At 45.8% G+C, this 20,530-nt stretch overlaps 4 protein-coding genes across 4 annotated transcripts in view; 1 reads left to right on the forward strand and 3 right to left on the reverse strand.

Moving 5' to 3' along the window:
- The window catches only part of Pmar_PMAR000539 (cytochrome p450, putative), a gene marked incomplete at both ends in the record, with an annotated part of 5,028 nt that extends 3,217 nt beyond the window's left edge, over nucleotides 1-1,811 (forward strand). Inside the window, 8 exons of the mRNA XM_002771440.1 lie at nucleotides 46-143; nucleotides 201-438; nucleotides 485-617; nucleotides 727-872; nucleotides 922-1,076; nucleotides 1,137-1,323; nucleotides 1,364-1,506; nucleotides 1,553-1,811. Coding sequence (XP_002771486.1) covers nucleotides 46-143; nucleotides 201-438; nucleotides 485-617; nucleotides 727-872; nucleotides 922-1,076; nucleotides 1,137-1,323; nucleotides 1,364-1,506; nucleotides 1,553-1,811 — 1,359 coding nt within the window. The remainder of the gene's footprint in view (nucleotides 1-45; nucleotides 144-200; nucleotides 439-484; nucleotides 618-726; nucleotides 873-921; nucleotides 1,077-1,136; nucleotides 1,324-1,363; nucleotides 1,507-1,552) is intronic.
- A 2,657-nt stretch (nucleotides 1,812-4,468) lies between these two features.
- Pmar_PMAR000540 (Replication protein A 32 kDa subunit, putative) lies at nucleotides 4,469-6,303 on the reverse strand (the record flags this gene model as incomplete). Its single annotated transcript, XM_002771441.1, has 10 exons — nucleotides 4,469-4,555; nucleotides 4,604-4,746; nucleotides 4,790-4,852; nucleotides 4,902-5,038; nucleotides 5,295-5,406; nucleotides 5,450-5,532; nucleotides 5,637-5,708; nucleotides 5,753-5,906; nucleotides 6,013-6,069; nucleotides 6,252-6,303. The coding sequence occupies 10 exons, from the start codon at nucleotides 6,301-6,303 to the stop codon at nucleotides 4,469-4,471; spliced, it is 960 nt and encodes a 319-aa protein (XP_002771487.1).
- A 66-nt stretch (nucleotides 6,304-6,369) lies between these two features.
- Pmar_PMAR000541 (small nuclear ribonucleoprotein, putative) lies at nucleotides 6,370-7,330 on the reverse strand. The gene is made up of 8 exons (XM_002771442.1): nucleotides 7,217-7,330; nucleotides 7,103-7,171; nucleotides 6,991-7,056; nucleotides 6,865-6,942; nucleotides 6,731-6,814; nucleotides 6,626-6,680; nucleotides 6,506-6,576; nucleotides 6,370-6,450 (listed from the first exon to the last, which is right to left on the reverse strand). Exons 1-8 carry the CDS (start codon nucleotides 7,298-7,300, stop codon nucleotides 6,442-6,444), a joined length of 516 nt encoding a protein of 171 aa, XP_002771488.1. The 5' UTR covers nucleotides 7,301-7,330; the 3' UTR covers nucleotides 6,370-6,441.
- Nucleotides 7,331-10,212: 2,882 nt separating this feature from the next.
- Pmar_PMAR000542 (hypothetical protein) lies at nucleotides 10,213-16,638 on the reverse strand (the record flags this gene model as incomplete). The annotated part of the gene is made up of 15 exons (XM_002771443.1): nucleotides 10,213-10,275; nucleotides 11,274-11,373; nucleotides 11,645-11,710; nucleotides 11,753-11,904; nucleotides 12,588-12,683; nucleotides 13,057-13,133; nucleotides 13,823-13,917; nucleotides 13,967-14,049; nucleotides 14,100-14,188; nucleotides 14,237-14,345; nucleotides 14,792-14,878; nucleotides 15,438-15,509; nucleotides 15,909-15,951; nucleotides 15,994-16,100; nucleotides 16,615-16,638. 15 exons carry the CDS (start codon nucleotides 16,636-16,638, stop codon nucleotides 10,213-10,215), a joined length of 1,263 nt encoding a protein of 420 aa, XP_002771489.1.
- Between the last annotated feature and the right edge of the window lie 3,892 nt (nucleotides 16,639-20,530).

Below are 20,530 nucleotides of genomic sequence, written 5' to 3' on the forward strand. Positions count from 1 at the left end.
ATCGGCTTTCGTTTCTCCATTCATAAGTCCTTCTGCCTTCGTTAGCTTCTTCCGGTCCTCGGCTTCATCCCGAAGTCAGTGGATCACCTCTACTACGCCTCGGAGATCTATGCTGATACGTACGGTGGTGTATACCACATGAGGTGAGGAACACACGAATACTGTCGAATATGCGAGAGTTAAGTATTTTCTCTCCTCAGATTCGTCGGTGGAGACATGATTGTCGTATCCGATCCTGAGCTGATTCGACAAGTTCTGAATGCACGCCCGAAGACCTACATAAAGCCCTTCAATAAACACAAGATTGTGCCGGTGGACGGTATGTTTACTACAGAAGGGGAAGTGTGGAGGCGGAACAGACGATTGGGTGCGCCGGCATTCAACGACATCAACTCATCGGCTATGATTCCCGATATGTCCAAAGTTGCTTCAAGGCTGGTGAGGTCTGGATTGTCCTCCCTTGCCTCTACGTCACAGTGTGCAGATACGACAATTGAAGTCCCTCAGTCAAGATGGTGTCATCGTATGGCGCCCCACAGAATGGCTTCCCCTCTGCACTTTGGATATTTTATGTGTCACCACCCTCGGAGAGGATTATAATTTCGTGAATCCAGATGGTGAGCACCGATTTGAGCGCATGCTTTGTGAACCCTACTCAGAAACTAAAAATTCAATGATACCGTCTCAGCGAGACAGTATCGAGATTTACTCCACGCTCTTCGATAGGTGTGTCTCTCGGACAACAGTCCGGAGAGCTGCAGCTAGCGATGGAAGAGCTATTGCTGGGCTCGGGTTACGCTGCCCAACGTAGTGCTATAGCATGGACGACACGAGATAGATTCCCGTGGAATCTCAATCCGATGATTAGACAGGTAGACACCTCACTCGACGATAAAGTCGTCGTTCGATTATCATTATTAGATGCACTCTGGGGCGAAGCAACTGAGAAGAATATGTGATGAGATCATCGCCAAACGGCGAACGGAGCGAGACGCGGGAGAACGAGGGGAAAGACGCGACTTGCTCGACAAACTTCTGCATCTCGACGAAGCCGACCTGCGAGGGAACCTTATGACGTAAGTCCCCGTTCTTTCATTTTGCACTTGCTTTGCCATATATGGGCTGGATATTATCAGGTTCCTCATTGCTGGCAGCGACACCACCGCTACGACTGTCGCCTGGTGTCTCTGCTATCTGGCCCTATACCCTGGAATACAGGACAAGGCCAGGGCCGAGGTGGATGGCCTTGGGCATGATCCCGATACGATAGAGGATCTGGACGAGCTAGTCTATATCAAGTGTTGTATACTCGAGGCCCTCAGGGTGAGTCCCTGGCAAATCGAGTGTAAGGGTCGGTTCTCAGTTGGAGCCACCGGCTGTGCTCCTCCTTCATGAGTGTCCCCACGACACGGAGCTTAACGGCCACCAGATCCCTTCCGGGACAAATGTGATGACCCTCCTTCGCAAGGTTATGATTACGGAGTCTCAGGGCGGCAAAACCTTCAAGTATATATGTCCTCTCCACTTAGTCCCAGGATGCTATTCATCTCAGTCCCGAGCGTTGGCTCCTCTCTGACGGCTCTTCAATCGACCAAGCCCGTGAACGTGATCATCTAGCATTCGGTGGAGGGCCTCGCCAATGCCCTGGACAGAACATGGCCATCAAGGAGGCTGTGGTTATCCTGGCTCTCATCCTGAGGCATTTCCATTCCATGACATTGGCCTGTCCCACTGCTACTGTTCGTGGCGAAGCGAGATTGTCATACAAACCTCAGAGTCTCGAGCTGAAGATGTGTCAACGACTTAGCTAGCGGCGCTACTCTGCGATTTCACTGCGCTTCTAGCGCTCAGGTTTATTTCCGGACTCAAGACAAAACGTGCGTCGAGTAGCCTTCTGGTATAGGCTGGTATTGATTTCTTCCAATACGAAGTTCAGTACAATTATAGTACCTGATTCCAGCCCGATATAGTGTTCTAGATGGCATAGATATACGAGCCTTTTAGCGAGTATACTCAGACCCTGATTCTGAGACTCAGAGTATTGATAGTTGCCTTGTTAATACTCTGTAGTACAGAGCCTGCACTTGCAATGCAAGTGGTAGCCAGCTTTGCAAGTCTTGCATAGCTGGCTCGTACCGCTATATTCTATAAGATATTGAGGAGTCTCTCCCCCACCCATCCGTTGTGGTGTTCGCCCCGGTGAAACTGATCAGTCACCAGCTTCTACAATATCTGGTACTGCTAAAGGTGGAGGAGATGACAGGACTCCTCGCTGTGTCCGTGGTCTCCTGAAGGAGGCGATGTTAGAGTCACATATGTCAGAGTCACTTTACACTGAGAGGGCTCGTCCGTCCCGAAGCCGGTGCTAATCAAGCTGAGCGTGAGAGGTTCGGAGCCAAGACAGCCGGCATCCCTCACTTGAGGGCCTCAATGCTACAGCAGTCGTCGTGGCATGTTCACTATCCAAGGTGATTATCATAACTCTGATCACTTCGTGGCCGAGTTGAGATTATCCTCCGGCTCAGGTAGGCTCGAGGGCTGACCAGCGGCTTGTTCGAGGAAATTGGGGAAAGCCGGACCTATTGAGGGCTGTGTTGCTAACTCGGGTACTGGCAGTACCGTACTGTCGAACATATGTCTCCCTCGCTTGGGTATATTATCCTGGCAAAGGTCAAGAAGGCAAGACGGAACTTCTGGTGCCGTTGTGAATGCACTGAGAAATGCCATGTTCGGCTGGAATCTCGACTCGAGATTGTCCCCGACAGTCGGGGTCCGACTGTCAAACGGGCCGAGGGCCCACGAGCAGTAACGCATGGTGTCGTGGATTCTCGCCGCGACGTCATCTTTTGAAAGCCTTTCTTGAACCTTTTGAATCCGAGGTTGACGAGTCGCAACCGTCGTCCGCTCGAGAGGTTGGTTCATATCTTGGCAAACTTGTTGGCAACAGGTTGTTGCACATCTACCTAGCGCTGGATACTTGCGTGTCTGTGTTGCTATCGATCGTCGTCTCCTGAACCACTCATATGGTTAGGATCGATCGACTCGATCACGCTCTGTACCTGAAAATGTGCGAGGTCACGTCAGGCATTTACTTCATGCTATTCGAGAATATGGTCATCCTGCTTCTGGCCAGTGGACCTTATTCCAACGTTATGTTGGGCGAACTTACGGAGGCTGTGGTTCTCACTAATCAAGCGGATACGATCATCGCTGATGGTTCTTGGGCCAAGAGTCGACTCGCTCCTACTAGTGATATTACAAGACGTCGTAAGCCATCCACATTTTCAAGCCCGCCATTGTGCGTTTGACGTATGCGTGCGAGGCTGGCTCCACTACAATGGAGCAAAGTCATATTCGTTACACCGCGAATAATGTACAACAGAACTTATAGCAGGGCTTCGGGTAGCAAGGATAGACATCAATGAGAGGGCTGTCAACTGGAAGTAATTAGAAGAGACTAAAATCTTTACTCGGTGAGCAGCAATCTGCGTTACGTTGTGCGGAGACCCCGGAGTGTGCGATCAGACGATAGTAGGTCACAAAGGCTTCCGCGTAGGGCGCGTCACCTGCATATGGTGGGAGGGGCTGTCCGAATCGGACAGTATTCATCTTTGACACGCCTTTGATTCGTTGAGTCCAAGATTGACACTATCTCATCTGCAGTGTAGGACCCGATCCATACTAGGGACGGCTATGTGTCGATCCTCCACTCCGAGGGCTTCCCTAATGATCTTGTATTGTTCGCGTGCGCAATATCGCGACGCTGGTTGTGACTCGTGCACGATCGGTCCCGTTCATTGCACGCATTTCCATGAGGCATTGTTTGCTAAATCTCTGCGGCACCGCAATGGGTTATCACCCTACCTTTTTTCTGTATAGACTCTCATTCCCCATATTCTGATGCCGAAATCGCACAACCTATTTGAGACCCCATATTCGAGGAACGGAGGGGTTGAGTTGCCACCAGTCACCCCAGGGTTTGAGTTAGCCGAAGCTACACATCCGAGAATAACTATACGCATCCAACTTTCCAACTTTGAAACTTGCACAGGGAAAGGTGTACTTCCAAAACTCAGACAATGTGGCATCTCTCTGTTTGATGACTCCTCTCTTTCCAAATTGTTCGTATCCTCGATTCCCTGTGAATTCATGAAGATTTCGCCAGCGGCCTTGGATGCTGTCCGCATCCTGCTGAACAAAGTCAATTCGCCACTGTGCTACGAAACCTAGATCGACCACTGCGTCAACAAGAGTCTTGACTAGTTCCAGCCCTCGAAACGTGTTCTCGGTACTGTTTCACAATTCTTTCCAAAGATCGTTGACATCACCATGAGTGAAGTGAGTACTAGAGATGGCACTATACACGAGAACCTCCACTGACAAACTCAATATGTCGTAAAGGAAACTAAAGAGCGAGCAAATGTAGCGGGACAATTGCAAGCGATGGGAAAATCGGCGGGACTAATTATTATGCTCCGGACATCTTGAAATGATCGTCATCGTCAGTGGTGTAGAGCTGCCCATCATCAGTTAGAGCTGTCATTAGTTGATTAATCTGACCAACCATCATCATCACCACACATCGACCTACAATACCCCTCACCTCGTCAGTGTGGAATCGAGTGCTGAACCTCATCAACACCTGTTGGCGAGAAAAGGCAGCGTTCATCCCACCAAATGCCGCCCTTAATTCCGGCAGAAGCAACTGCCTAGCTCTGGCAAGGACCGCGTTCCCACCAGCCGAACCTTGAGAGCAGCTAATCACACGAAAAAGAAGAAGAAGACTCACTCATCCTCTGCATCAAAGGTCTGTTGTTAGCTTGTGTTTGATAGGACGCTGGCTGGCCGAAATCTGATAAAAACCCCAGTACGAATTGTCAAAAACCAAGCACAATCACCACCCTGTTTGGGGGCATTCTGATTAGCAGGTGGTGCCGTCCCTGGGTTCTGTAGAGCAGCCTTCATCTTAGGAATCTCATCGGTGAGCATGACCATAGCGTGGGCAACAGATATCATATGATGGGCGATACGATCCGGCCTGAATAGCCCCTTCCTATGACTACGTATAGATGTCCATATACTACGATCGTATAAACTTGGACAAGTTCAGCGAGAAGTGGTATTATGAACACGACGGAATGAGCAATATCCAAAGACTATCGCCACCACAAGGCATTTATTCGATGCATAATTATGTACCTCCTACCCTCCTAACGGGCGTAGTCTCACCCATCGTCGTTTCAAGACTATTACGCGCGACTTCAAGACGCCCTCCCCAGTGGGTCCTATACTACGTCGATATGGGCTCAATATGGTGAGCCGTGATGTTATTCTCCGAAGAGAAGCGTCGCAGGCGACCAACCACTGACACGTATTGTCCAACACGAATGTCATCAACAGGAGCATCTGAACCAAACCACTAAGACCCTTATAAGACCAGCCCCTTTACCTGTCATCGCCGACAAACTACTCTCAACGAATCGTGTGGCCCGAACACATCCAGTGCCGTCATCGATCGTGTACTCCATACCACTACAGGAACGCTCATAGGGACAACAACTCAGGTCACAACAACACTCATCACTGGTCATTATAGTGACATATTCTTCGATTTTAGTGACAAATATGTATACTACTTGTCAGCCCTCCTCTGCACGTCTATGACCGCTCCCACTATCTCTATCATAAACGCCTCCTTACCATGAAACCTTATAATCAGCACCGTGGTCTTCCATAAGATCGTATATACTACTTGAAATTCGCTTCGCCGACCTCCATCTCCTTAAAGGCGTTGATAACCATAGCTGCTGTGACCGGTATAAGCCCCATAGACTCCCTCGCGGAGGGGTCCGACTTGGATCGACCCGTACTAGGCGAGACCGGACCGAAGCCTCCAACAACAGACTCTGACAGGATCAGCAGCCTTGCCAGTGCCGACTCTGACTTGAATTATAGTACGTCTCCCTGGACTGTTATAGAAGCCGCCGCCGCCACCCTGGCCCCCGGCCATACTCTGGGTCATCCCAGCGCCACCACCGCCAAAGCCTCCTCCTTGAGAGGCACCGAAACCTTGAGGAGATTAGAGTTTCACCCGTTTAACGGGAAGTGGCCTAATACTCTGTGGAAAAACCCATATTCGAAAATATATTATTGATATCACTAGGGTGGTGAAACTCCATTGTTATCATCATATTTAGTATAATTCTATCGCAGGTAGCACGTCTAGTAGGCGAGCTGCATTACGTTGTTACCTCCAAAGCCTCCATAGCCACCGAAACCACCGAGGTCACCACCGCCAAACATAGGGAGAAAAGTAGTAGTAGTACTGTACGACTGCGTAATTCACCACTACAACACTACAGACTGCTTTCAGAGACTCCTTCGAGTTTATCTACTTTCCAGATCATCAAAGATACTTTTCAAGTCGACTCACGTTACTGCTCAATGATGCTAAAATAGATACAATCTTGAGCGGAGCGAAGCAGCAGTAGTGGTACTATCTTACCCCGGGCATGCCCTGCATCATTCCAGGAGGGGGTGGAGGCATCCCTGGGAAGCCAGGCATTGGTGGCATTCCTAATCGATCAAAGATACCATCGTACGCACTACGAAGATTCCATCCTACCTGGAGGGGCACCAGGGGCCATTTGGGCAGGAGCAGGGCCACCTACACCACGTATCTGTCGAGAAGAGAGGGTGATTCAAAGACGATGTGAAGAAGGAGTGGTACCGGTCCAGTAAGGCCTTGAGGAGCCTGACCCAAGGGCGCGATTGGTACACCGCGACCAGCTGCATGTCCACGACCAGGCCCAGCCTAAAACGCCAAACTCGCCCGAGACGCGGTCACCATCGTCATTTCACTACCAAAGGTCCCTCACTCTTCTTCACATTTGGCGGCGGCGCCTCCGCAGTCATCGATATAATATTTTCCCCACGTAGAATCTATTGTGACGAAGATACAACCAGGACTAACCTTACTACGCCCAGTACCAGCAGCCCGAGCATCCGCTTCACCTCCCTCTCCTCACCGAGACCAGACTCCCCCTTAGATCGGACCTGTGCATTCATATACGCATTATGACATTTTCAAGAGCAGCGTTACTTTTCGGAATTCCTCAGTGTCGGCTAAAACCAAGTTCATGTGCTTGTCGAAAGCCATGAACTGTCCGATCTGACCATAGCCGATTTCCAACTATTAACGACTAATTATTACTACCATAATTCTGCCGTCGTGAAGAGTGACTCTGACTCGATAGTTCAGCCATTGCTGCATCTTAGTGTTTCTCCCAACAGCCGGCATGATATAGGGAAAAGAACAAGTCGGCAGCAAAGGTAATAATAATGCCACCTGCCCTCGGCACGTGTTGCAGGTTCCGAAGGAATTCACAAACCTTTTATCGGGGCGCGCGCGAGTGTTATTAGCGGAGCGAAGTGAATCATGAATACGTTTTTGGCGAGCCTGCAGATCGCGCGCGCCACATCGCAAGATCCAAAACGACCACAATATATGTGCCAAGCCTTGACCACCTCTGCCTATACTCGTACATCCCTCAGCGGGTGCCTTGGAGTATGGTGGGGTTTCTCTCCGTTGATGCCTGTTTAGCTCTTTCTAGCGTTTTATTCTATGGGCTGCTACTATGTGTATACCTGCTCTATCTTACCCTTGCATTATATCTCATGCCACACCGTTCCCTCTAACGATTTTGTCTCATGATATTCCTGCATCACTGTCTACTTGTCGAGGATTGCTTTCACATTTGACCTGGCTTTTGTCAGACTTCGGCCTTTCTTTCTACTGAGTTACGTCGTACTTGCCACTACCTTTGCCCAACAGTTGCTCCCGTGTTCTTTCGCTCAGTTGTCTCATTTTATGCATTCGCATTCGCCCCGCTTTGTTAGTCGTTCTTCCTTGTCGTTCCAGGTACTATCAATTCGGCATCGTGCCCGAAATCGTTTGGTGGACAAGACGTCAACACCACGTGCAGCACCAGTGGCGGCGGGCTATTATCCTTTTCGAATACTACCTCAGTTGGTTTTGCAGCGAGCATAGTCTACCACGGTCTACTGTATGAACTGGTAATCATCGCGATGTCTTCTCGCTCTCGACAATCTTACTGTCAATGTTCACCATCATGATTCCCGGTATATTCTGCCCAGTGCCGAAGGAGCAAGAGGAGCGTCTATAGTACCGTCGTCGACTTGACTTACTTCCCCTACCCAACCACAACTGTCTTCTGTCTGCCGCGTAAACCCTGTTCTGGTGGTTCATTACCCTCCCTGTGCTCCTCGTAGCATACATCGTGCGATGTCATCATCTTTGCATATGTTAGAGCTGCCCGGGGTCTATATCGTCCTCTTTATAGTAGTTGTATTTCTTCCCCAATCAATTCAAGCCCTTTTTTCTATTGTAGGTATTATACCTGACCCCGCTCTTTGCATTATCTACCTTTCTCTCTCGTTGTAGTAGTAGCAGCCACATATCTCTGATGTCGACGGGGTTATAGCCTCACTGTTTCCTTGGGTGCTTCTGAGCCGGCTATTGTACGTTTGAGGGCGATCGGCTGCTAACTGGTTCTACTACGCTCTGTTAGAACTACGTGTTCTAGTCTGCACTGCAAACTCACTGACTCTGTGAGCGCGGCTGCTAAACAGTAGCGATTCACTACTAGTGAACAGTGGTGTTTCAACGGCGAGCACGATAGACCTCCCCTGAGCTTCATGAGCGATCACAGGCATCGATTCAAAACTCGATCCTGGGGTGAAACTCAGTGGAGGTAACCCCGCAGACTTCTACAAATTGAGCTATATCGTGGATGTGCTATAAACATTCACCATCGTTGGCTCCTCTCGTGCTATTAGTACTAGTAGTAGTAAATCCTCCGCTTCCAATCGCCGTGTACAAACCCAAACACACAAGAAAAGGAGTAGATTTGCCAATTGTGGAGCGAGCGAAGCGAGCGGAGCGTATTCTCTCACTTTACTAACACTTTGTGCGTGCGTGCGTACAAATTATCCAGCTCGATCTAGAGAGGTTATGATCACATGCTATACACCATTCGATAGCTCTCGCTCTGGGGACACTAGGAAAAATACGAACTTATGGTTCCGCCCGGGCCATGTAGATTTCCGTGCAAAAAACATATTTTTGCAGAAAAACGCCAGGCATGGGAATCGAACCCGGATGCCGAGCTCCGCCCCTTCTCCGAGAAGGCCTAGTATAAACAGTACGAGTGGTAAATCAACTACAAGAAAGAATCAAGCAATTGATGTATTTGATAACACTCTGACATCATCTAAGTTCTTCACTCAACTATATCAGTCAACTCTTTAGCTAAGCTTGAATCCACAGCTTGAGGTGAAGCATCGTGGTAGAATAATTCCAAGATGCCAAGATTCTGTGACAGAGTTAACTGGTCATGTTTCGCACAGGAGTCATTCGGCTTTTCGTGTGGTTCCGAGCATCGACTTGAGGAGGACGTTGAACTGACACTCTCACGCTAATCAGCAACTTCAGAAACGATGTCTTTGACCATCCCAAAATATCCCCCTACGTTGTTGTGATCCTTTTACGCTAATCAAAATCGGTGTTGTGCTACTCCTAGTTGACGGCTAAAACATCACCTCCATGTTCTACAGCGTTTCCAGGTCAAATCAATTTTTTGCCAATAGTTTGTTTTTTCACTCGTTTGCTTAATGCTTAATGCTTAACACTTCTCATTAACATTTCACGGTGAGAATTAATTTATTGAGAATTTAATATTATCTACCCGATAATGCTACAGATTACTATTTGTGAGGAAATGTTGTACGCAAGTATCTCCTGTGATTTCAGATTCTTGTGATACTTGTCTCCCTTGCTAGCCTAGCGCATACTCAATGACTACGGTATTGATCATAAGTTAAGAACCACTTGTTAATAACTCTTGTTAACCTATCTAATCCTGACACTATTGCTCTCGATCCGAGGCGTGTCTTTGTGTTCCACTAGTGGTATTGAGTTATTATGATTCAGTTCTCTCACGGCATTCACGAGTCTGAGTCGTATCTCGTACTCCACAGCCACATTATAATGAAGTTTCACCCTGATGATATGGAAACACTAGTGAAAAACATACTTCACGACTACTGCATACCCCGTTTCACGCCACTTCACGTAAAACGGGTCGTGAAACTCCACTAACCTCCTCAACAGTGTAACGAGTGATAGAAGCATTATTTATTAACAGCAACGTGCTTCTTATAGTATTCTCGTACCACTTCTCGTTTGTAGAGAACCTACTATGAAACACTGATTAGTATACGCTATATCGGAATCCGATAATCAGATCTGCTGCCAACAACAACAATCATTGACGATACGGTAAAATGTTATACATCATAATCTCAATATTAGTAGTTATTATCATGATGATTCATTTATTGGAGTTTCACCACCCTAGTGAAACACATTTCACGACTACTGTATAGCGCGAATGTCGGTTTTTCTATAGAGCATTTTGCCACTTCACGTAAAATGGGTGAAACTCTATTATATTTCACGAGAGTGGACCTTTAAACATGTCAACTACTATAATACGAGTATTATTCACATTGCTAGACGTGTTTTGGAAGGCTACCCTCTGGTGGATCACATCGTTCGCCTTGTACCGCGACAGTGATAATGATAATCAGAAGATTGTCAATTGATCTATTTTCACACCGGCCTTAGCCGTGCGTGAGACACATATTAGTTATTATATATATAAGTGTGAAAATACAATAATGGAGTTTCACCACCCTAATGATATGAAAAACACTAGCGAAAAACATATTTCACGACTACTGCATCTCGCCGCGAATATCGCGTTTTTCACCGAGTACTTCATATGAAACGGGTGAAGCTCCAATATAATATAGACATCTTGATAATCATACTACTACTCATACTACTTTGCCCTACCACATACTACTATTCACAGTGTGGGGGGAAAATATGCACATCCTCGACAACATGCGTTGGTGACAATATGGAAATTCGGAAAATTCTTCAGGAAATTCTCATAAGTTTCTGTTCATCCCTACCCAGTATATATAAACTCGCACGATTACTGAGGAAGCTCCTAGACTCAGCTGAGGAAAGCGAACATATATTCCAACACTGACTACTTTAACTTTTCCTATCTCAAACTCAACAAATAGAAGAACAAATTCCAAATTTCTCCAATTCCGTTCGATGAACTTGAAATTGAGAAGGTGTGGTATGGAGCTTAGTAAAGTTGAGAATAAAAGTTTACCTTGAGAACCTGTGGCCTAGCTTTCATCAAGTACTCCTGAGCGTCCTCAGGGGACATGCGGAAATGCTGCATAAGCCAACAAATGACGATTGTGCCAGACCTGATCGACTGCTCTCACTAGCTCATTGAGTTATCTTGAAAAAGGTGAATTGCATAACGGTTTGGTTCACACTGTAGAGTGCCGCCCGACTGACATGGTGTGAGAAAAAGTGCATATGAACATTCGTCGGTGACAATATGCAAATTTTGGGGAATATTTCGTGTACACTTCTACATGGATTTGTATATAAAATTCGTATAATTAGCGATAAAACTATTCAACTGAGTTGGGGAAAGCGAATATATATTCCGACACTGGTGCGGTAACTCACCTCCCTTTCCCTGCTTTACAATGGACATAAACACACTTGCCAGCTTCTAGCTGCTCATCGATGTAACTGATGTAAAATGGTGAGATTATGATCAACTCATTGTCTCACTCGACAGCGGCTTCCACAGTGTGCAACTCTGGCGAGACGAAATCAATCATGGGGAATGACCGCGACTCCACCGAAGAGTTTCCAAACTCCCTGTTCAGTGTGCTAACAAATACTGTCACCCCTGCCTTTTCCACCAGGGCTTCACGCATCGACTGAAAAGCACCGAGAAGATCTCATGGTATCCACACTAGAAGAAATGTTGGTGGAAGCCGTGTAAAGGGAATTGACAGGAAGCCTGGGTTTTACGCCGCGCAATATTGCTTCTAATACAGTGCTCCAAATTTATTTGGAAAATAGTCTAAAAATTTAATCTCGCGTCACTCACTAAGAGTTGGAACATGATTTATCAATACGCTATTCGTTACAACGATACGAGTACACTCTCCAAAAACTGTGACAGTTTCAGGCCTACATACTAAGACAGAGTCGAGCGAGAACTTCACCATTGTTGTGGTCACATTCACAGCGGCTTGGTGGAATTTTCTAGCATTTCAATTCAGCTTGGGATTTCCGAGCAGGAGAAGTCCTTCACACTACATACCCTAGGAGTCGTAGTTCTATTCCAAAGAGTAGTGACAATGTGGATTCACTTAACGTTAAATTGCAGTAGTGTACACAGTACGGCTGTCACCAGAAGTTTATTAGAGTTTCATCCGTTTTACGTGAACTGGTGTAAAACTCCGCGGAAAACGCGATATTCACACTACGCAGTAGTCGTGAATTATGTTTTTCATATCGCGGTTGAAACTCCAATAAAGTTATTAATGTTGATACCAAAACACAGTTGATTCACACATCGTGACAGCAGCATGGGACATTCTCAGAATTAACTCACCGCAAACACAGGTGCGGGGCCGAGGAGGAGCTTTCCGCCCGTGGGGAGGTCGGCGATGTCGGAATACCAGTCATCAGCCGACCGCACGTAGAGGAACTGAGAGACAACATTCACTTTTTTAAAACAGGCATGAAAATCGTGAGGTGAATTCGAAAAATTTGACACTAGAGTGCAGGGGTTCGCTATTCACGACGCTTTCAGTGTATATCCCCACAAATGACACGAACTTATCATCAAGACTCCGAAGAAATTTCAAACAGCATCGCGGTAGTTCATCGAGCATACATATAGTCTAACAGCAACTGTCCAATAGTGTAGGAAAATATGCACATGGTCAACTACACGTTTGAGGAAAAAAAGGTAATTCTCGCTTACAAATCGAATTGTAAGTCGTGTGTAGATATCCATACTCCTGAGCTCAGGTGAGGAGAAGCAAAAATGTATTCTAACACTGAACCACTCCATTTACATAATTCCAAGCAAAGGTGGGCCAAAACAGCAGCTCCGACACCATCTTCATCAACCACAGAGGCGAGCTATTTGCAACTAAGGAGAAGAAAAATAACACTGTCAACTTTAGATCAAAAGTCGGTACCGTTTTCCATGCCATTAGAAAAGAAGCCGTCGGCCCAGGCTGGTGATGCTGATCGATTCGGCCGACTTCTTGAGAAAAACCATCGTTGGGAACTCCGCCGTGGTGACACGTGGTGACGGCTTGCAGCCGCTAGAATTCTCTGCCACTGTGGAGACATCAACATAGAGACGGCAAAGTTTACTGGAGAATATTCTTATCAACACTGTGCTCGAATGTGATTACCCCAGGACCAGTAAAACACAGAGTTATCGAATACGTATAACTTCACTACCAAACGCCCACATAATGAGGCTCATTTCATGTGATGCACATGTTAGGTTTACATGATGTAATTTGCATCATGTAAACACTAAAAAAATATTTACCACGCTTGGACTAGCGCTTTTCAGTTCTCTAGTTCTCAAGCTACTCGCAAGTAGGATCATTCAACAACAGAGTGACAATGCTCTTCTCCACATCAACATTGTCGATACGTGTACGATGGGAGAACAACTCCGTAGAGTTTATCGATTGAATATTAACACCAGAGCTCCAAGTGTTGGAGTCCAACAGGTGTCAATCTCGTCGCGTTTACCTTTCCTCCCCATACTCGGAAAACGCAAATACAAAATGAAAATTCATTGAAATTCGTGAGTATCACTCTGAGGAACAGATCGTTGTTCGACAAACGACGAGGACGGTGGGGTTGCCACATTAGCTGCTGTTATTTCCGCAGTCTTCTCGTTGAGCCTGAATCTGACCAAGCGATAGTTTCCTAGCTTTAACACACAATGAATTTGCTCACGCTAGCACCACTTCGCGTGCAACTTCCTCTACCTCCTCAGCTCGGCAGGGCTCAGCAAGAAACGGCTCGTACCAAGTTGAATACTACGAGAAAAATGAGTAAATGTAGAATGACAATAAACGACTATGCCTACCATTCCTCCCACAACGTCCATCTGATGAACAGGGGTAACCCCATGCAAACGAAACGATAACAAAGCACATGCAACACCGATGAGCTCACCTGTGGTGACACGATGAGGGAAAACGTTTCAAAAAGCAGTTAACTTACCACTCCTTTGTGTAACTATTTTAGGTGACAAATAAGATGAGTTCGCGAGTTGATATGATTTGCTGATAACAGACTTGCGAACTTCTGGAGAAACGCCAACGGGGATAGCCTGAAACCCCACAAAAATCAATACAGTTCCACTCGTGATATGAAAAACATACTTCACATTTCACTTCGCGAAAAACGCCTGTGAGCAGTGAATAACGCGTAAAACGCGTGAAATATTTCACGTAAAATTAGGTGATCTGTTCGGTATTATTCGCGAACCGTTTTCCATTAACTCCACTTCACGAATATCGCGTTTTTCACATGGAGTATTGAGCCACTTCGCGTGAACCGGATGAAACTTCAATGGAGTTCCACCCGTTCCACGTGAAATGGCGTAAAACTCTGCGAAAAACGCGATATTCGCGGTGATATGCAGCAGTCGTGAAATATGTTCTTCTCTAGTGTTTTTCATATCACTAGGGTGGTGAAACTCCAATGATATCCATTCCTTCCTTAACATTATACTAGGAAATCGAAATTCCTTTCCGACGGTTGACCATAACTCACCGAAGCCAGAATGGTTCCCAATGCTCGTCCAGGCCGATCCCAATCGTTGTCGAATTGGCACTTTGATATTCTCAATAGAACTCCCTCCTGAATGTGAAGGACGATCAATGACAGCCTAGGAAGGGGAATATATGCTTGCTTTCCTCAGCTAAGTTTTCTCATCAGTATCATGGAAATCTGCGCACGACTAAGGCATTTGACTTTTATGAAGACCAATAAGAATTTCCTCATTATTATAAATACGTGTAGTTGATCATCTGCATGCTTCCCTACACTGGAGTTTCACCACCCTAGTGATATCAAAAACACTAGTGAAAAACATATTTCACGACTACTGCATATCACCCGGTGATAATCACCGCGAATATCGCGTTCATCGCCACTTCGCGTAAAACGGGTAGTCGTGAAACTCCATTGTTGATGATAACAACATCAGCGTGGGCAACAGCCACATGGTCAACTACACGTGTTGGTGACAATATGAAATTTCTGATAAAATTTCGGGATATTCTCATTGATTTATAAAAACTTCTACACTAATTCGTATAAATACTCCCATAATTAGTGAGAAAACTCCCGATATCCGCTCTGGAAAATAAACACATATTTCTCGAAAACTGCCCATCACCACATACCGCACGCTCACCATCACGCATATCTTCTCTATTATCTCCTCTTCAGGTGGATTCACAGCGGTTACTCCGCCAACCTGTCCCACCTAAGAATACGCCCTTTTAAACTCCAAGTCGTTACCGTTCAACCGAGATTTTCTTCACTCAACTACAGCGAAAATTCCGGATATCACTTCAACTAAATAATCCTGTCACACGTGTCGCCACCCCAGAATTGCGATTCATTACCGAAGGAATGGCGAATGCCAAACCGTTTTAGGAAGTCAAATAGAACATCTGTTGATTTGTAATGAACATTGGAGTTTCACCCGTGATGTGAAAAACGCTAGTGAAAAACATATTTCACGACTAAGACACAAATATCGCGTTTTTCACGGAGTTTAACACCACTTTACGTAAAACGGGTCGTGAAACTCCATTGTTGCACATAGTAGAGCTAGGCTTGAAACGGATTGTTGCAAAAGTAAAGCCATTCCATTCCCCACCTCTCCTTTTCGCATTTTGACACGACGGACCGCTGAAGCCCATCTGATGAAAATAAATCTATTTCCATACTCACCGAGAGCCTACCTGTTATGACACCGGATGAGGTCCCTCATACGTAGGGAATATTTCTCACTAGAGTCGGTCACTTTGAATGCTAGCCATATGCAGGCCAGCACCAGCGGGATGATACACTGATTCGGAGAAGTGTGGCGGGAAAACTCGCGGAATTCGAGTTGTTATTTCAATATTATAAAATCTCATTCACACCAACTAAGAGGAAAATTTTTTTTTCCTCAAAAAATTTGCATTTGGAATTATGGTTTCGGAACTCCCCGGGTGAGTCGCCATGCCTGATTTATGAGGCTGTCATCGAGAGGATATTTTACAAAATTATAGGCGAAATACTGTACGGGGAAATCACAGTTTGTACATCCTCGTGAGAAACAGTGCGTGGGAATTTGATATGCAAATGCGAAAAAAAATGTACATCATTCCTGAGATCGCGAAAAACAATATAAACATTGCTATGAACATGTGATAATGGTAACCTTTCGAGACTATGATAGCGACAAGTTGTTCACTATCATTAATCCCGGAAAACAAAACGCACATTCTCCACACTAGCATAATATCAATTCTAACCACCCTATATAAAAACCGACATTTTTACTATCACAGCTACGACTATCGAACTATCGAGCTCACCTCCTGCTCTCCAGCGTTGAGCATAGCGTATGGTTGGGACAACGAATAAAGATGGAGGAAACATAGAGCAGTTGCTCTCAGCATATCAACACCTTCTTTGGGGTCTGTTGGAGGTGGTGAAGTAAAGAATTCCCGATACATACATACTAGCATCTGAGGGCAACATCAGGATGAATTGGAGTAATCAACTTGACACTCACCGACACTGCATGCCGCAATGTCTCCTCCTCTCGTACGTCCTTACTGGTCATTGCAGAGGGGGTGGGGGGGAGGCAAACAAATAATACTGATACTGATTATATAACAAAGAAAAAAACAAAAGTGTCAGAGTTCAGTCGCTATCGTGTGTGAGCTCCACAGAGTAATAATAAAATCCGAGTGACCACGTTATGGCAACGCTGACCAAGCTGATTCCTCTGAGCCCACCTCCCCCTCCATACGTAAGAGCAGCTACAGTTAACAAGATAAGGCTACCAACCTCTAGACAACGAGGACCAGTAGATACTCACCAAGAGCAGAATATTCAACACAATGAAGTTTCACCAACCTAGTGATATGAAAAACACTAGTGAAAAAACATATTTCACGACTACTGCACATCACCGCGAATATCGCGTTTTTCACAGAGTTTTACGACGCCACTTCGCGTAAAACGAGTCGTGGAACTCCAATGTTAATAAGCTACTATCCTTTTGCTGTCGACTTAACAGCTCTGGACGTGACTGAAGTCCTGAGAAAGCATGGCTTCTTATCGATAGAATGGTTTGTAAGAAGCCGCTTCTTATCTCATCAATAATCGGTGATAATTCAGTTCAAAATATCTCCATGATGCTGGGATTGAACCCCATACCTCCCCCTTACTAACACAACACCTTATCCATTCCAGTAACTGTTCTCATCTTACAAACCTCCACCGACCATTCATCCGCTCCCCCTAGGAATTACAAAATACGAGAAACAGACAGGTGGTGGTCGTCTTCAGCAACAGCCCCGATGGTATCTGAAATCCCCCGACAATGTATAGTATGCATTATTCATATATCGATAACAGCATAACATGTGGTATTAAATATAATACAAAGTAATATTAAATATGGATATATACTTATGCTTGTCAATGGAGTTTCACGAATCGTTTTACGCGAAGCGGCGTAAAACTCGGTGAAAACGCGGTGATATGCAGTAGTCGTGAAATATGTTTCTCACTAGTGTTTTCCATATCACTAGGGTGGTGAAACCTCAATGATTTATCATCAATGGGTTGATATGTCACATCCTTCCATCTCGAGACCAACCCGATCAGGCCCAACTAGCATAGTATCCCTTCACGCAACGAATGATACACACCATCAACAATAGCAATACGACAATTCATTGTATCCCTTCCACTCTACTTTTCAAGAAAGTGGAACTCTAACGCTTCAAATCTAGTACAACCGCCTCACCCTGTGCTATCACCAAGCTCGATAAGAATCCTTCCGGACCAGGAGTTTATTCCATCATCCATACCCGTTCGATTCCCCAGCTTTGAAACGATCTCCAAGATATCGCCAGGACGCTATTACTACAAACTTCCCGACAATGCAACTCTCCCATTGTCAACTAACTCCCCCCTCCCCTCCTCCCATGACTACATTCCAATGGGTGATCTGCAGTTCGGACACACGTGTATGACGTCCTTTAGGTCGGAACAGCAAAAAGGTAACCAAAAAAATAGGGGAACTGAAAAAAATGCGAATATACTCCCAACGATTCCTCGCGAGGCCTATTACAAGTGCAACAGAGTCCCGCAGCTGCAAAGAGCGTACACGCCCCACTACGATAGTGGACCCTCGTGACGACTGTACACTTGCATACTGGACATACCTGAGCAGAGCAAACAAGGCTAGTTACTGAGAATGAGGGTGGCTTCCTATAAGAGAAATCTAAATTGTTCATGACTACCACTCCTGATCCTAGTGTTCCGATGACTAGCACTACTACTCTATAGCTTGGCTTAAGCCAATGTCCACTATTACCATCGCGATGGGCCTAGATGTCGGCATTGTGAGAGCTCCCCCACCAGAGACAATACGGTCAAGACTCGTCTCTCCACCGCTTATCACAGTGACGTTGCCATTCGGGAGCTGAAGGGAGACAAACAGTATGACAAAGAGTATCGGCTTTCGAACCTCTCTAGTGTGTTTACGATCAACAATACGATCACACTCGGGCTGACACTAACTGGGCAGCCTGTAAATGAGAAACTCACCCTGATAAACCGTTAGAAACCTATACCCTTCAGAAGTCTATTTGACGAGTAGATGTTCCGCATGTGGCTTCCCGAAAACTGATGATGTCGTGAAACTGTATTTGCAATTCGCCAAATTGAGCTTCCTTTAAAAAGGGCATTGCTAAGCTGACCCCCATTATGCCTCAAAAACAACAAATATCTTTTGTCGCGTATATGAGATGCTCAACCACCGGCATAGCCGCCCCACTTCTCAACGTTATAGTTCACAGCTGGCATAGCGGCCCCACTCCTCAAATATATTACTAAATGTAATTATAATTCATAGCTGGCATAGCGGCCCCACTCCTCAAATATATTTCTGAACGTTATTATGATTCATAGTTGGCATAGCGGCCCCACACGACATCAATATATATTATAAAATAATAACCATCCCCGTAGTAGTAATAGTACCGTAGTGGTAGTAGCAGCCTCCCTCGTGTCACCATCACCACCAGCAGCAGGGATGAGTACACCACCTGCTATGCGGTACCTCTGATGAGCCTATAAGGAGAAGAAGTGAGGTAAGTAGGGGATAGTCTAAGTTAAGTGAAGGAATAGTGCAGGTTAAGTAGGGAATAGTGAAAGAAAAGTAAAGGATAGTGTGAGTATAGTCTGAGATAAGGAATAGTCAAAATTGAGTAGGGAATAGTCTAAACTGAGTATGGGATAATGTAAGTAGGGCAATAAATAAGCGACGAAAATGGCAAAGTGCGGCGTATTTCACATCAAAACCACCAACATAAAAAACTCATCACACCTCCAGATCGACGATATTCTGCCTTCCTCTATAATTAACAACAGTGCTATGAGATCGTGTGGGAAGGTCTAGCGACCAACACACTATACACAGTTGATCCCAACGTCACGATATTATTATCACCAATGCCACTAATGACTCTTGTTCCCTCTCGTTGATTACCACATCTCTCTGCCCTGCTATCTCCCTCGGAGGGGCCGTGGCCGTGGGGTAGGTTATGAAGGCCTGTTCAGCTGGTGTTGGTAGGCTATCCTGAGCCATCAACAAACCTTATGGAAACTGAAAGCACAATTCCGTCTGGCTGCTTATTGAAGCAAGGCGGCCTAAAACATACGAATTTGTAAACTAACTTATACATCCGACGTGATGCCAGATAGAGGTTATACAAGCCACAAACAGAAGGCTCATCAACAGCTTCCATTGAACAAACGGCAGTCTTGGAAAATGCACGAAGACAAATGTTAATCAACAGAAAATTTTCCGGTACGACGCATACTACGTAGAATAACGCCATTTCTATCAACTCGACGACGCCGTATACTCTCACGCGAGTTGAAGCAGTTGTAAATCTTGCTCTCTTGCGTCTACTTGCATTTCCTCTAATTCTGCGCAACCACCGAGAGTACTCCCAGGATCGCCGAGTTTTACATGTGTTATCCAATCCTAGGACCCCTAGGATAGCATTCACATGGTCGACCCTAGTGTAATCCCTAGGACAGGAGCGCTGCCGAAGGTCTAGTCAACACGCCGAGGTATCTTCCCTGGCCAAATAAAATCCAAAAACGCCAATAACATCTGCGCTAGCTGCGCTGCTAGCTCTGGGGGGATGAACTATGATGATGAATCGAGAGTGCTCTTAGGCTTCGATCACTCTGAGGATTGTT

The sequence above is a fragment of the Perkinsus marinus genome (assembly GCF_000006405.1).
Source record: "Perkinsus marinus ATCC 50983 genomic scaffold scf_1104296962770, whole genome shotgun sequence".
NCBI classification, from domain to species: domain Eukaryota; phylum Perkinsozoa; order Perkinsida; family Perkinsidae; genus Perkinsus; species Perkinsus marinus.